This window comes from Syngnathus acus, chromosome 5 (assembly GCF_901709675.1).
Source record: "Syngnathus acus chromosome 5, fSynAcu1.2, whole genome shotgun sequence".
NCBI lineage: Eukaryota > Metazoa > Chordata > Actinopteri > Syngnathiformes > Syngnathidae > Syngnathus > Syngnathus acus.
Window position 1 is genome coordinate 3,743,709 of NC_051091.1, and position 15,269 is coordinate 3,758,977.

Consider the following 15,269-nt stretch of genomic DNA (forward strand, 5'->3'; position numbering starts at 1 on the left):
CGCGCGTGCAATCCGTCTGTATTCCGAAGAAGGTTGGAGACGCTACAGCACAACAGAGCTTGTTCTCAGCCTGCCTGCGTTGCCTCTCGCTATCTCCCTCCCTCTCTCACCCACTCTCTCACTCCCACTGTGTGCCGCCCCCCCCCTCTCTCTCTCTTTCCGTGGCTGCTCTGTTCTCCGCTCTGCTTCACTCCACACCGCGTGGCCCGGCTTTCTGTTTACCCTGCCAGCTAAATGGAGTTTGTCAGGTTTGTCAATATGATTGAGTTCTTTGATATAGCGAGCGTTTTTACTTCGAAACTTGACAATTGAATTTGACCGGGGGGCCAAATTGCAAACGTATTGTCTGCTTGTTGTTATGTTCTGCCATTAATAATGGGTTAAATGTGTCATGCACATTTGCATGAGCCACAATTGACTACTTTGCTTCTCATGCCTGCTGACAAGAGAAGCCAAAACAGTTATCTGCACTTCCGTGTGTCTGTTTTATATTTTCATGGGGATGTTTGGAGCAGTTACTTTTTCTTTTTTCGAAAGTGTGCTCGCTTATCTGTCATTTTACTCCTCGTGTAGGAAACAGTCTTAAGAACTGAAGTCCTTAGAAGTAAATTATCTTACTTTTTTTTCCCCCGCTCCTTTTGTCTTGTTTACTTTTCTGACAGTCGGCTAACCAGTTAAACAAGATTTAGAAAGCTTCTGTATGATGTTTTAATTATGGACAGTTCCTGGAAAAACAGGTGTCACATTGCCTGTCTCCACTATAATTTCTGCGGTTGTTGTTTATAAGTAAAATATTTTATCAGTGGAATTTTCTTTTTGTTTGTTGTAGTGCCAAAGCTGGACATTCATAATTTGATCAAACGTCTTAAGTATGTTTTTTTTTTTTTTGCCTGCTGTTTATTTTGTCATTGGCCAGGTTCTGCTTGGTTTTGTTTAAATTAAATGATCAGAGTTTGTATTTAGCTCAATCACTACAAAATACATTTGGAGGCACGCTGCAAGTCGTACGAATAGTGTCGTGAAAGTTGTACTTTGATGTGTGATCATATGTATTATTGCACGGTGATACATTTTTGGTCTAATTGCCTGACATTATTCTCCCCATAATTTAAAAAATTGTTGTAAAGTTTTGGATCTACTTCTCAAGTTTTATGCACCATATTTGAGTGTTCAAAAAGTGGGTAGGTGGAAAAGTATAAGTAAAGAACAGTCGAGCAGATTGTCAGCTGGTTGAGCCGAATCGAACGTCAACAGGGCAACGTGCACCGCGATGCCGCGCAGCTGCTCCGAGTCTCGCACTTTGGGAGAGCTGGAGTGCGAGCTGATTGGCTTGACAGTTTGTAATCAAAGTTGATTTATTGTTCATTAGTTGTGCATTAGCCCTTTCAGGCGGGGGCCTGATTTGCGCAGTGGCCTGTCAAGAAGAGGGGCTGCCAGCACCTGTCATTTCTTAACTACAACATCGGCAAACAGATTCGAGGTGTGTCCCTGGGTTTGTTAGGATATCCTGGACAAATGTGGCCTTTGCTTTGCAGCGAAACCAGCTGACAGTACACAAGAGCAGAGACAAGGGAATAGTTGAGCAAATGTGTGTGCCACAAGCCGATCCTTTTTTAGTCTTGCCTTGATTCCCTCACGTGTAACTATACTTAAAAAAAAAAAAAAGAACAACTTTTTCTTTTAATGTCACTACTGCTTAGAGAATGTGCTTGTCACTTTTAGATGGTCTGATTTATTCCACCATGAGATGCTTATCGATGTAAAGTGTCGACATTGTCACTGAGGTGTCAACATTTTCACCACTCAGCTTGTATAATTCAAAGAATGAGGGCTAAGGGAATATTGGCAAGTTGCACCTCCCAGGAGGACGTATTTTGCGCCACAACTTTTGTGAATTCCAGAAACACACGAAACCTTTCGACATTAAAGAGTGGCGGAGCGACACAATTTGTGTTCTTCTTGTCTGCCGTCATGGAAACAAGGATTAGGTGTTCTTTGCTGGATAATATAAACAATCAGCAGCAGGATGTCAACCATTGTCTTGTGACTACAGTTTCATTTGAAAGGGATTCATAGGCTGCGATCTTAATTAAATCTCAATTGACTAAAATAATGCGTCTCAAAGACATGTCGTTGCATAACCGAGTAGCAAAGATGAGACGCGTGTACTTGTGCAATATTGTCGGTAAAAGATCAAATAAGCAAATAGTGTTGGATTGGACTATAGTACAGTCCTCTCCCAATTTGTGAGCAAGCTCCATGTTTTTAATATTTTCTGGCTCCCAAATACATATTCGAAGGTGTGTGCGACTTGACATTTACATCAGAATAATGAGGATGGAAGGACGTATTTGTATATTTTTTTTTAATATGATTCTCTATCTGGTATTACAAGACATTCTGAACATTTTCATAATGTGTGTGCGCATGCGTGTGTGTGTGTGTGTGTGTGTGTGTGTGTGTGTGTGTGTGTGTGGGCGCTGGGTGTCATCAGCAGTGGTGAGAACCAGGGTGAGGCACACTACTCAGCTGCTGTTGGGATGAGCTCACCCGCTTTGCCGACCAGTTTGTTTATTTAAGTCTAACGGCGGGACCGCCCCCCCCCAAAAAAAAAAGTAGATTGAAGCGAGTCCAAATCCGTTTTTATACAGTACATTTATACATTTCATCACAAAGTAAATGTGTTTGTGATCCCATTTATGTGCACTGTAGACATCTGAAGTGTTTGACATTTTCTGGGTTTATTTAAAAAGAAATTTGCATATCAAATATTTTTCGTCATTTGTAATCTTCGGTATGAAATGTTTTGGCTTGTAACATTCTATTAGTTTATCGGTGGTACAAATTGTTCAAAGTGTTCACATTACAATCCAAAATGTTCTTATGTAATAAGATCAAATCTTTATTTGTGACATTTTGAATGCAGGATACTCAGTTAAAATTGTTTGCCATGATGACCACAGAGGTGAGAAATTAAAAATTGATAAGGCCCCCCCACCCCCACCTCGACTTTACTTTGAGCCAAACGGCAAGTGAAATGTCTGAGTCTCACTGGCACCTCGTTGTCTCTATTTTTTTATCCTCTTGTGTTGAAAGTAAAAAGAAAAAAAAAAAGTTCTCTCCTTTCTCTTTTCGTTTCCTTTTTTTTTATGTCATCTCCTACTCCTTCTAGCAGCCCGGTGACCCCTCACATCTCGGGAGGGTCTCGGAAGCATCTTTATTATCTTGCAATCCTGTCAGTGTTAGCCGTTGAGCTCTTGTTTAATATCTTTCATATTTGTTGTAAGGTGAACTCCTCGACAACAAGGGCGCATAAATTTGGGTGCTCCGAAATATTTTGGCCATCAATGTCAATCTTACATGCCAAGATTATTTCTAGATGTCCAGAATGTGACATATTTGTGGAAGTTGGACATGTGTGTACATGAACTCCCTGTGCAAATGTGTCCGTATACGAGTGTGTGTATTTGTCCAGCGGGCCCGAGGTTACACACTTGATTGCCTCTGTCAGTCTGCAGCTCTGCAAGAATCTTTAAGATGTTAATGTCGGAGAGTGCCACACCTTCATAAAATTCATAAACGTCAACTATTTCAGGCTTCCTCAGAATGTCCTCTTTTTTTTTTTCCCCCCCTAACACACTCATAGTTGTGAGTAGATTAGAGCTGGGCTCTTTGGATCCCTTTCGTTATTAGTGCCAGTGTCTCCGGTAGACTATCTTTAGATGGTAATGTATCTTTTGTAAATCATCTGGATTAATCCCAGAGATAACAGCCAACACCATATGGGAGTACTCCAAATGGCGACTGGCGTCTTGTGTTTGCGTTAAATGGGAATGATACAGCGGCCAGGACGATATTTTCTAGTTAAAGTGCTCCCTCCTGCCCTCCCTCTCAATAGCGTCCCGTTTTGGGCAGATTTTCACTCCTTGGGCGCAGGATTAAATGGCCATAGTTACATTGATCAATAGGTTAAGAAGCGGACAATCCCTCTCGCTGCTAATAACCTCAGTCGTATATACGTAGGTAATAAATAGGTCGTAAAATGGGAGTCTGTAATAGGCTGTAGTTGGGCTGTTGCTCAGAGCAAACTAAAATAGTATCTGTTGATGCTGTGAGTCAGATGCTGGAAATCACGCAAAGATGTAAAGAATTAAAGCTCTTAAAATTTGCGGTTACCGTTGAAGCGCTTGTGTGTAAAAACCGGATGTTTTTGCCATTCTTGGGTTTTAACATTATTTTAATGTCATTTTGATATATCCAATAAAACACAACACTGTGACATGTGCGCTCATAAAATTACAAAATGCGTTCATGACTAGACTGAAGAGAGAATGAATATCCATTACGTTCGCATCATATGATGTTTAACATTTGCATGCCGGAAATATTGGGCCGCCCGCTTGACCTTCAGAATAGTTCATAAAAATTAGTGATGCCGAGAGAAAAAAGACCTTGTAAGAAAATGACTGTGAAATTAGGGAATTAGAAGGAGGGTGCCTATGTAGATGACAGGACAAGTCATGTGCAAAACTCAAGATGAACTGCATATTAAGATACAATGGGCGAGCGGGGGGGATTAATATTGCATTTTCCTCCTCAACCCCCCGCTACGACCGCCGAAAATAAGAGAACGTGTTAGTCCTGCATTAAGGTTGAATCTCATTCATTGGCTGGAGGCTTGACAAACAGCTCACTGCATTTTATATAATGAAGAAATTAATGACAGCACAGTCCTCCTCAGTATGTCTCTTAATTATTATTGCTTTATTATATACATGGTCAAACTTAAAATGTTTCAGGTATGCTGGTGTGTCAAAAAAAATCTAAATTCCCTCAAGAAATTGATGAAAAAATCAAAATGGTATAATTTTAGCGTGACATTCCGGTACCGTTTGAGCGACCTTGACTGTCAAACGTTAGCTTGGCCGACATTTTAACACATTCCCGCGCATACGCAAAAACGTGAATAATTTCGAGAGGGGAAACACTTTGACGTACATTTAAAAAGTCTCACTTGTCAAGGAAAGGCGTTTTTAATGGCGCCGCACATCGCCGCCTGCAGATAGACGGCGAGTTCCCCGCGACACAGGAGCAATTAAGGCACCCTGACAACTGTGGGGCCTTTTTAGTGTCACAACAAATCAGCGGCTTTGAAGAGCCACGCACTCGCACCTTCCAAGAGTTTGTTAGAGGCCCGCGTGTTCGTCGGCCTGGCTCCTCCTCCGGGCACTCCAAATTGTCACAAGAACAGATCAATGTTGACAGCGAGTCTAATGAAATGTTCTCACATGACATGTCCTGCGAGTTTGGCCTCCTCAGGTACGGCGCCTTTGCCATGTTGTATAAGTGGCAAACACAGAGATGCAGATCATTCTCAATGTGTGTGAGCTCGCGTGATGAAGGGATGTTGCTGAAAGCGAGAGGATGGATTTGGGCGGACAAATATTCTGCAGGCATGAGTTATCCCTGCCTGGCCGTTTTTTTTTTTTTTTTTTGTGTTGGAGAGGTGGAGTGGCAAAATTGATATGCATTGTTGTAAGGGAGTGTTAAATTGAAACCACTCGGGAGCAAATGGCCGCGTTAAACTGAGATATTGTTGTTGTTTTATTGGCTGGTGGACAATACAGCCTTGTGGATAACCTGGCTTTTTTTTTTTCTGTACAGGTTCCAGTCTCAGTGGCTATGATGACACCTCAAGTGATAACTCCTCAGCAAATGCAGCAGATCCTTCAGCAGCAAGTCCTGAGCCCTCAGCAGCTCCAGGTTCTCCTCCAGCAGCAGCAGGCCCTCATGTTACAGCAGGTAAACACGCTGGCCGACTCCCTTTCACACCAAAAAAAAAAATCTCACCAAATGTCATCTGGGTTCTCTGTCTTCTCTGTAGCAGCAACTCCAAGATTTCTACAAGAAGCAGCAGGAACAGCTCCACCTCCAGCTCCTCCAACATCATGGAGGCAGCAAGCAGAATAAAGAGGTAATAAGACTGACATCACTGCAACTGGCTGCCAGTGTGAAAACCACTGAGCAGACAGAGAGCATGGAAGACATGCGTGCACCCTCCCTCAAAGCCATCTGCCTCCAGACTGTGGTTAAAGCACGGAAAGGGGGAGGCGAGGGGGGGGAGTCAAGTGCACCCATGCTTCTGATTAGTATGTCAGACTTTCTGCTTAAATGGCGACGAGTGAGTCATGATGTGAAATACTTTTAAAAGTTTTTATTTCCCCTACTCTCCCCGTATGATATTTTCCTTGCTTTTCTTTGGAGCCTTACTACTACGACGCAACAAAGACATGAGCGCTCCTGAGAGTCGTGTGCAGGACATAATGGAAGGCAAGGGGAGGAGGGAGGCAAGAAAATGGGCGCATGTAAATCGGAGAGGCTTTTCTTGGTGATTAACATGGAAATGGCAGCGGATGGGCAGGCATGTAATTGTGAGATATCAGTGCGGCGAGCGCTCCCAGCTTTGTTGTCTGTGTTGCGGTTTTTATTTCTTGCCCCATCTTTTTCGTTTGCACCCTTCCCCCCCCCCCCCAAGTACAGTGGGGCATGCTCGTAGGCAGCGGCTTATTGCGTGCTAATGATTGGCGGATACGGGCGTCGCTATGGACAAAGCAAATGATTGTGCGGTCAGAAGAAGTTCAAAGACAATCAGGCAATTTTCACCGGTCCCCATTGAGTTGAGCGTTTGCGGAGGAGAGGAAGCTTGGAAAAACGCAGCTCGCCATCCACGCCGCTCACGTGCCGGCGCGCTGTCAAAGCTCGCAGCTTCAAAGTCGAAGCTCCCTAATTAATGAACTGCGGGCTTCAGTTTGGACAAGTTGTGGCGTGATGCTCCCATAAATCAACATGACAGCGCGGCTCCTCGGCCTGTCACGAAGTCGCATCTGATGTAAACACAAGAGGAGCAAGGGAGACAAAAGGAAAGGGGTGGAGGAGCCAAGGAAGGCCAATTGATCAGTTGAATGGAGCATGAGAATAGAAGAAAAAAATAACTTTGCAAGCATATTATGTGTGATCACAGGAAATAGACGCAACCCCGGGAGGCTTCCCCTCTCTGCTGTCTCTGTCTCTCGCCGCTCTTTTATTTATTTCTTTTCTGTGGCATTTCGGGAAGCCATCAAAAGACAGAATAAGAATTATGCTGTGACTCCCTAGTGGCTGCCAGACAATAACCCCCCGTTGTTGCTTTGTGCCCCCTTTTTATTTTAAAGACATCAAAATTTGCTTTTTCAAAGATCTTTAAGTTTATATTTGAAGCTCCACAATGAAAGGCCTGCCAGTGCCACTCTTTATCATTTGTCGGGGACTATATTTTTCTCTCCCTTGTGCCACTTCTTATTAACCTCTTATTTGGTCTGTTGGTTCGTGTGGTTTTTACGCGTCTGCATGCTGGGAGTGCACAGGAGACCCCCCCCCCCCACACACACACACTTCCCACCGCCAGAAGATAAAACGTGCAACGACTGAAGAGATTGAAATTAATTTGCAATAGTCAGTGTTTGGTTCTTTTCTCTTCTTTTTCAGAGAAGCCAACTTGTATTTATTAAGATTTTTGATGAAAGGCATCGTTCCCTGTGAACTACCACCCCCGTGGTACGACTCTTTGTATCAAACTGTCAGTGAGGAAGTTGCGGAGGGCACACCGCTAAAACATCTCTCGCACTAATGAAAATGAGGAGCCATCCACCTTTCAATTAATACGGCAGATGATAGAAAATCGCAGTTCGTCCTGATGTACGCCGGAACCCTCCCTGGGACCCGTCATCTCGTCTTTGTCGTCTCATCTTTTGGATAAATCACATTTCATCTGTAGCTTCTGTCCGTCACCCTTGCTTGGTTCAAGAACCTTTCAAAAGTTGACCCGATGAGATTTCTTCTCCCATTTTATCCAAACTAAGGGCTTTCCACCCTTTCCACATCCATCTTATCTGGCTTTTATTTCCGAGCTGCTAACAAGCGACCTGACAGCTGCTCAGTGTCGAGACGTTTTCGTTTTATATATGCACTCTCAGTTGTGAGAAGTAAACAAAAGTGCGGCATATCCTGTGTTAGCTAACTGGGTGCGGTACACAACTTGGCACAGCTTTGAGTGCCCCCTTCTCTCCTCCCGCTTGCACTAGCCATGTTCAAAAATGGTTGCTTTATTGATTTGACCAAAAACCTGTTTCCTGATCCCTAGCGCCATCACACGGGTAGTCATAAGTTCTTTTTTTGCGTTATTTTGAATGTATTCAATATACATTGTTGATTTTTTTTTTCTCAGTTTGTAGATTTAAAAAGAACTCGCTCTTGAGCTTGAGTGACTACATTTTGTGACCATATGAACGTGTGTGTCTTCAGCAGCAGGTGTCAGCGCAGCAGTTGGCTTTCCAGCAGCAGCTCCTTCAGGTCCAGCAGGTCCAGCAGCAACATCTGCTCAACCTTCAGAGGCAAGGGCTGCTCACCATTCAGCCTGGACAAACGGCCCTGCCACTGCAATCCCTCACGCACGGTCAGTCCACTATATCACTGCAACCGTTTGAATTAGCATGCGATGCAGCTATGCCACATTTTTTTTTTGTGATCAAACAAAGTACCGTTTTAAATGCCTCATTACCTTGATACCAAATTAGAGCCAGTATATTTTATGATGGGGGGGAAAAGTTAATTTGGCATCAGGACAAATAAAGCAAATCTCAAGAGAACAAAAAAATCATATAAATATAAAAAAAATATAGATAGATCGATAGATAGATCGATCGATAGATAGATAGATAGATAGATAGATAGATAGATAGATAGATAGATAGATAGATAGATAGATAGATAGATAGATAGATAGATAGATAGATAGATAGATAGATATTTATATATAATATCATTAATTAATCATATGTAGTGATACGTACTATGAAGAGAAGTTAATCAGCAATAAACGGTGAAACCTGCCAAGCCAAATCCACACCTGACTGTAAACAGTAGCATTCAAAAGAACTTTGACAAGGTTGGATTTATCATTCATAAAGTGTATGTTTGCTTGTCCGGGAGCCAGTGTGTCTGTTTGGCTCACAATTTTGTGTCTTTATTTATTTTCTTTATTATTTGTTAAGGAGTGGTGGCCTTGTGACAAAAGAGACTGTGGCAACATGTCATTGGCTATTCATTCCCAGCTAAGACAAACAGTTTTGAAATAACAAGATAAGGGTGATTAAAAACAGGAGGGTTCAGAGGTGCTTAGGTAATAGGCACACACAAACACGTTTGTACAGTGCTGTTATTGTTTGGACTGGCTATGGAATCACTCATCCGCTTGCAGGCAATTGCCGTGGGCACAGGCGTGGAGCGTTGCTGTGTTGAGTGTGCTCTGTGTCAGATGTCTGGCAAACAAACACACACCCTTTGAGTAAAGCATTATATGGACGCATACTGTACTTTTAGGAGCCTTTGCGATCGTCCCATCCTGTTTAGACTGTCATCGGCAACCGTGTGTGTGTGTGCGTGTATTTGGATTTAACATCCCTTAATCATATCTACCTTAAACATAAATGAGTTTATTCACCAACATTTGTGCAAATTGTGCAGTGATGGCAGTATTCTCTGTTAATGACAGAAGTTGCTATTTTGCGTTAAATGCAAATTTCAACGCCGCTGTTTTTCAGAATATTTACAGTTTATTAGTTTAGAGCCATTGCCTAAGGTAGTGTCGTCTTTAGTTTCGGTCCCCACAATCCATTGATGTTTTACTCTTTGCTTCCGACAGCTGTTACATGACTTAAACTAGTGTCTCGGCTCACCCCCTCCCCCTTCCTTTTTGTCTTCCTATTCAACACATTTTCTGCTTGACTGTTTGAAGTTATTGATGACCTTTCTGTTTTCCACATCACTTAACTCTTTCACGCATGAGTGGTCTTGGCCTATGGTGCTGTGATCTTATCGACGCTACTCGCCTTGCGTTTAGCGCTGCGTCGTCGCAAGTGATGACTTGATCGGTTCTATCTCGAATTCAAACTCGGGCGTAATAAATTGGCACGGCTATCTTACTCTTCTTTTGCTCATTATAATATGTTATGAATACAATGATTTTGTAAGGCTATTGCTTGCAGCCTACTATATTCTTTTTTTTTTTTCTTCCAAAAGTCAAGCTAAGTAATTAGAAAGAAAAAAACAAAATCATATCCTGTCCAAATTCTGAGGTAATTGCCTGGGAGCGATTGTTCTCTGAAGGTGGAGCACATGTTGATTTTTTTCTTTTTTTTTAATGAATAGCAATGATGCAGGAAAGTGGCAGTCGAGTTTATAAGTGTGGATATTTGCTATTTTTTCATATTTTTTTATATCCAATGCTGTAAAGGCATGGAGTACTTTATTCGAATGATATAATTGAGTATTTTGCAAAATAATTTTCTAAGTAGGGTCTTATATAGTTCTCCAAATGTCAAAATAAGAATAAATAGATATAAATGGTGTGTATTTTTAATAGCACAAATTATTCCTGTGTAAATCAAACAATTCACAAAATAATCACTTTAACTGAGATCTTAGACTGTCTAAAAATTATTGAACTCGCTAACCACAAAAAAAACAAGATAAAACCACTTTTGTTTAGCTTAATGTATTTTGTATCATTCTAATGTCCTATAATTAATGCTTTCCAACAGGCTGTTGAAATTTTGTGTAAGCCTGTAGATAACAAAGTCAAACACAATTTGGGTAGCCTCCGTACTATCCGTTTGTGCAGCCGTAAATTCTTTTGACATTAATGTTCAAAGTCCTGGAAGCAGTTAGACGATATCTGTTATAAATTATAACAATTTGCTCTGGAGGATAAAAGCCCCCCCAACCCACCTCTCACCGCCACCACACGCACACACGTTTTCACACACGCGTCCTCTTGACCTGATAAGAGAGTTGCCAGTAGTGTGCTCACATTGCTGAAGGCTTGAAAATGTGTTTTCATTTAAATGCAAAACACACACACACACATGCCACATCTGCACACTGTGGCTAAAATGGCCCGGTGCCCCTCGGAGTTCGCCTTGCGAGAGGTCTCGTTGCCGCACAACATCATTTAAGTTGCCTCCGAGAGGCCGGTGGGACGGTGACAAGACAAATTTGCCGGTAATATGAAAGCAAAGAATGTGGGCAGCCATGAAGTGGCCACGGAACAGCAGCACATCAGGGACAGCGGTGGCTAATGTGGCCGACCTGTCAGTGATTGATACATGCAGCCGTAGGTTACTGGTAATAGTTCCTGCAGCAAGAAGCGGCACATATTTCTGGCCTAGGGGTGCATATCAGCAGGCCAATGATTACTGCAACATAAACAGGGGTGCACTAAGGTCCCAGCCTGACGGAACAATAAACTAATAGCAATGTCACTCCCCCCCTCCCCCTCCCCATGACACCGGCACCGTGTGCGAGGAGTAACAGCCCGGTTTAAAGAGTCTAGAGCACAAGGGGCCATTTTTTATTTCTAGGATGACGGCCCGCAACTGATGTCATTATGAACCTTAAATCAACTTTCTGCTTGCTTGAACATGGTCACCTGGGTACAGGGGGACAAGGACAGGAAGAGGTTGAAGTGCCCGGCCCGTCTCCGTGCCGCAGCTTCCTGCCGCGGCAAAATTGAGTTGGGAGGCGGGTGATCAATCAAGTGTCCCGCCAACATACATTTTTTACGGGCTTGTCCGTATTTCCCCATTGTAATGAGTGGAATCGTTGTGTTGAAAAATGGAAAGAGGAAAGATAAACCAATCCGGCGGTTGAAAGGCGGACAAACCGCCTGGGCAAGAGAGAGGTTTTTACGGATCAATGTCGTTATGTGAGGTTGTAATCGGATGGAGACATCTGCAAAAGCAACTCGATTGTTCGAGCATAAAAAGATAACGTCGTCAGGGAAATTTGGGTAATGACGTTTTAGTGTCATTTATGTGAAAGCGCGAGCCAGAGCTGTTGCTGGAGTTTTAGATCAAGGTAAGAGTGAGAAATGAAAGAGACGAGATCCAAAAAGAGACACCTTGGTCCCACTCCGTCGGCCTCCTCCATCCGTGGCGCTTTCGTCTAAGTAAACATTCGAGTTGGGGTCACCGGGACTGCTTGGTAATTGAGCCGGTGTGGGCCGCCCTGTCAAGCACATCGGCTAAAAATACATCGCCCACTGTCAGCGGGCACCAAGTGGGGGGAAAATGATTGTTCCCGCTGTCTAAGTGCAGGACACCAGCATCAACCAGTGACCTTCTCTTTCTTCTCAAAAAGCAACTTTTGCCTCAAAGTCTCTTTCATAACACGCAAAGCTTGAATGGAACATTTAGTCATGTGATTGTAAATCGGCAAGCAGGGGATTTGCATGCTCAAATGCCGGCGGTGATACGAAGCATGTTTTGCCTGTCACGGGCGTGCACTTCCATTCGAACTCAGCAAGGCGCTGAAGGCAAAAAGGGAAAACACACGCCCGGCGGAATGCCAGCCAGCGCCTAGAAATATTCCAATGAGGAAAGACGCTCCTTGGAACGTGGAAAGGTTATTGATATGTCCTGCAATCATTTCCTGCTCTTTGATATGCAAACGATCTGGTGTGAATTTCGAGCAATCCTATCAGACTCATTTCACACTTCTTAGCCCTGGCGTCTCTCTGGAGTCCTCCGCCTCATTAGGCCAATGTTCTCCATTACCAGCATAATTAAAATCTTTAGTAGCTTATCAAATTAAAAATATTTTTGCTGATCGTACTGAGATCTTCACCTCACATTTATTTTCCACAACAGGAATAAATGAAGACGAAGCATTTTGCATACGACCGTATGACAATTTGGTGCTTGAAAGGAGCACTTGTGATATCCATAGAGCTGCTGATGAGAAATGGGGAGGGGGAGCTGGAGACCAGAAACGACAGTAGATAAGCACGTGCAAATCATCTTTCATTTAACACTGCTCATTTGGTGAATTGCTTTAATTAATTGTAATGTTAAGCGATTGGCAGGTTTTGTTTTTCTGCACACCACAAATGCAAGGACTTCTACCGCCAAGCTTTTAAACATGTGGGTTACATCAGCAGACTGGATTTGAATGGCAACACACAGTTTCAGATTTTCCTTTTTTTTTTTTTTTTTAAATGGCTGTCATAAACAGGTTACGCAATTAATTAGTTAAAATAATCACTGTCCTAAAGTAATGGCCTTGGTCATTTTTTTAAATTATATTATATCATATATTATATTATTAATAGGTTTATTTCATGCTTTGAATTAATTGATCGGAATGTATCCGATTTTAATATGGTTGGCGAGCATCATGAGATGTTTACAAACAAAAAATATTTGGGGTCAAAACATGACTTAAGTCATTATTTTCAGGTGACAAAATGCTATAGGAGAAAAAAAAAACTACAGTATATGGCTTACTGACAAAAAAAAGCCAAAAACCGGATTATGTCTTCTTATTTCAACTTCTGACCTCCGGGTTTCAGGTTTGCTGTCAATCCAAAGCAGGAACACGCACATACGCACGCACATACGCACGCACATACGCACGCACATATGCACGCACATATGCACGCACATATGCACGCACATATGCACGCACATATGCACGCACATATGCACGCACATATGCACGCACATATGCACCCCCCCCCCCACACACACACACTGTAGATGCGTTGTCAACACACCAATAATGTCATCTGTCTTGAAGGGATTTATTTTTCAAAGAGCTGTGCGAGATGCAGTGTGCTTGACTTGTTAAATGAGGTTTAAGTCTTGTGTGTCAATTGGAGGCGGTGCAGAGCTTTAAGTATTTTGCACATTAATGCGCTTTTGACAATATTACCCCAGGGTCCTGTTTCTCAAAGAGGCAGGGGGGGATGTTTTCTAGTGTTGCGCTCGTAAACTTATTGTCGTGTGCGCACGACACCGAAATGATGGCCATTATTCAGATTTCATGCCTTGTCTGAATGTTAATGATTTTACTCTGGGCATGAAATTTGCGTGAGTACGAAGGGATTTGTGTACACAAACATTATCCAGATGACAGGAGAACTGAGGAGGGGGGAGAAGTACTTGCTTGGGATTCTAATTAATACGCGGTTTTGTTTACAGACAAATGATTGAATTAAACGGCGAGGACGAGAGTTGGATTAGCCGCTAATTGATTTGATGATCCAATTTTGTTTGTTGCAGGCATGATTCCCGCAGAGCTGCAACAGCTATGGAAGGAGGTGACAAATGCTCACGTGAAGGAGGAGCACAACGGCCACCGGGGCCTGGATCTGTCCTCGCCGGCCCCGCCAAAGAACCCTCTCCACAACCAGCATACCCCCACCAACGGCCAGTACATGAGTCATAAGAGAGAAATGTAAGCCCTTCCTTTTTGTCAGACATCATTTGCATACGCTCACAAAAAGCCGGTTCACAAAAATTCTGCCTTTACCGAGTGATTTAATTTTGCACAGTTGGAACGGTATTAATTTGACATTGCGAAATATATTCGGATGACCTCTATTTTATGAAATTCTTTTCTGTGTAAAGGCAGAACGTCTGGGCATTATTGTTATATTTAATTTTAAGTGGTGGCGGTGCCTAATGTACATGTCCATTGAACATACATTATCCAGCCCTCCCTTTTCGTCTTTGCTTTTTATATAATTTTATATAATCTTACAGTGGCTCCTCATCAGTGAGGACACAGCGGCATTGTCAGAGATCTCATATAATGTACTTTCTTACATTTTTCTCATTAAGTCGCATAATCTTGCAGTCTCCACATATTGCAATGTCCCCCACAGGCATTGCCATGTTTATGATTAATTTATATTTCATTTAATATTTCAGTAGTGTTAATGAGGGGGTCAAGTCTGCCTCTGTCATTCAGATTGCCTTTACTTGAGAACATTACGACACATTTGCAGTTCTTTCGATTTGGTAACCCTATATGGGACTTGTCGGTTTAAGGCTGGCTTTTTAATTCAGATAGATGTATATTTTTTTCCAAGTTTCAAAGATTCCCCTGTGCAAACACGAGGTTTTATACAGTAGAAAATAATCCGATCCACTGACTTCCGGTTCTTCATTTGGCTCACAGCAGTGCGTGCGTGTGCTCGTGTGTTGAAGCATCGTGTAGGCGGGTGATATTGACTCACTCACTCCATCGCACATGGTCACAAGTGAGCAAACAAGGTGAGCATCGGTTGCAGAAAAACACGGAAGACGACATAGCGCTCGAGCTGGCGAACGCTGAGTGTTAGAGATTAAAGATGTCAGCGGCAGTTTAGCACGAAAGTTTAGGTGAAGACA

General features: G+C 42.7%; 1 protein-coding gene across 10 annotated transcripts in view; it reads left to right on the forward strand.

The window, feature by feature from the left end:
* The window catches only part of foxp1b (forkhead box P1b), an 89,889-nt gene that overhangs the window by 56,188 nt on the left and 18,432 nt on the right, over positions 1-15,269 (forward strand). For 6 of the 10 annotated variants that reach the window (XM_037250848.1, XM_037250847.1, XM_037250852.1 and 3 more), the window contains 4 exons: positions 5,665-5,802; positions 5,885-5,974; positions 8,341-8,491; positions 14,157-14,331. In XM_037250848.1, the coding sequence (XP_037106743.1) occupies positions 5,665-5,802; positions 5,885-5,974; positions 8,341-8,491; positions 14,157-14,331 (554 nt within the window). Of the gene's footprint in view, positions 1-8; positions 249-5,664; positions 5,803-5,884; positions 5,975-8,340; positions 8,492-14,156; positions 14,332-15,269 lie in introns of those variants that run through there. The other 4 variants (XM_037250857.1, XM_037250856.1, XM_037250855.1 and 1 more) reach the window with 4 other exon arrangements.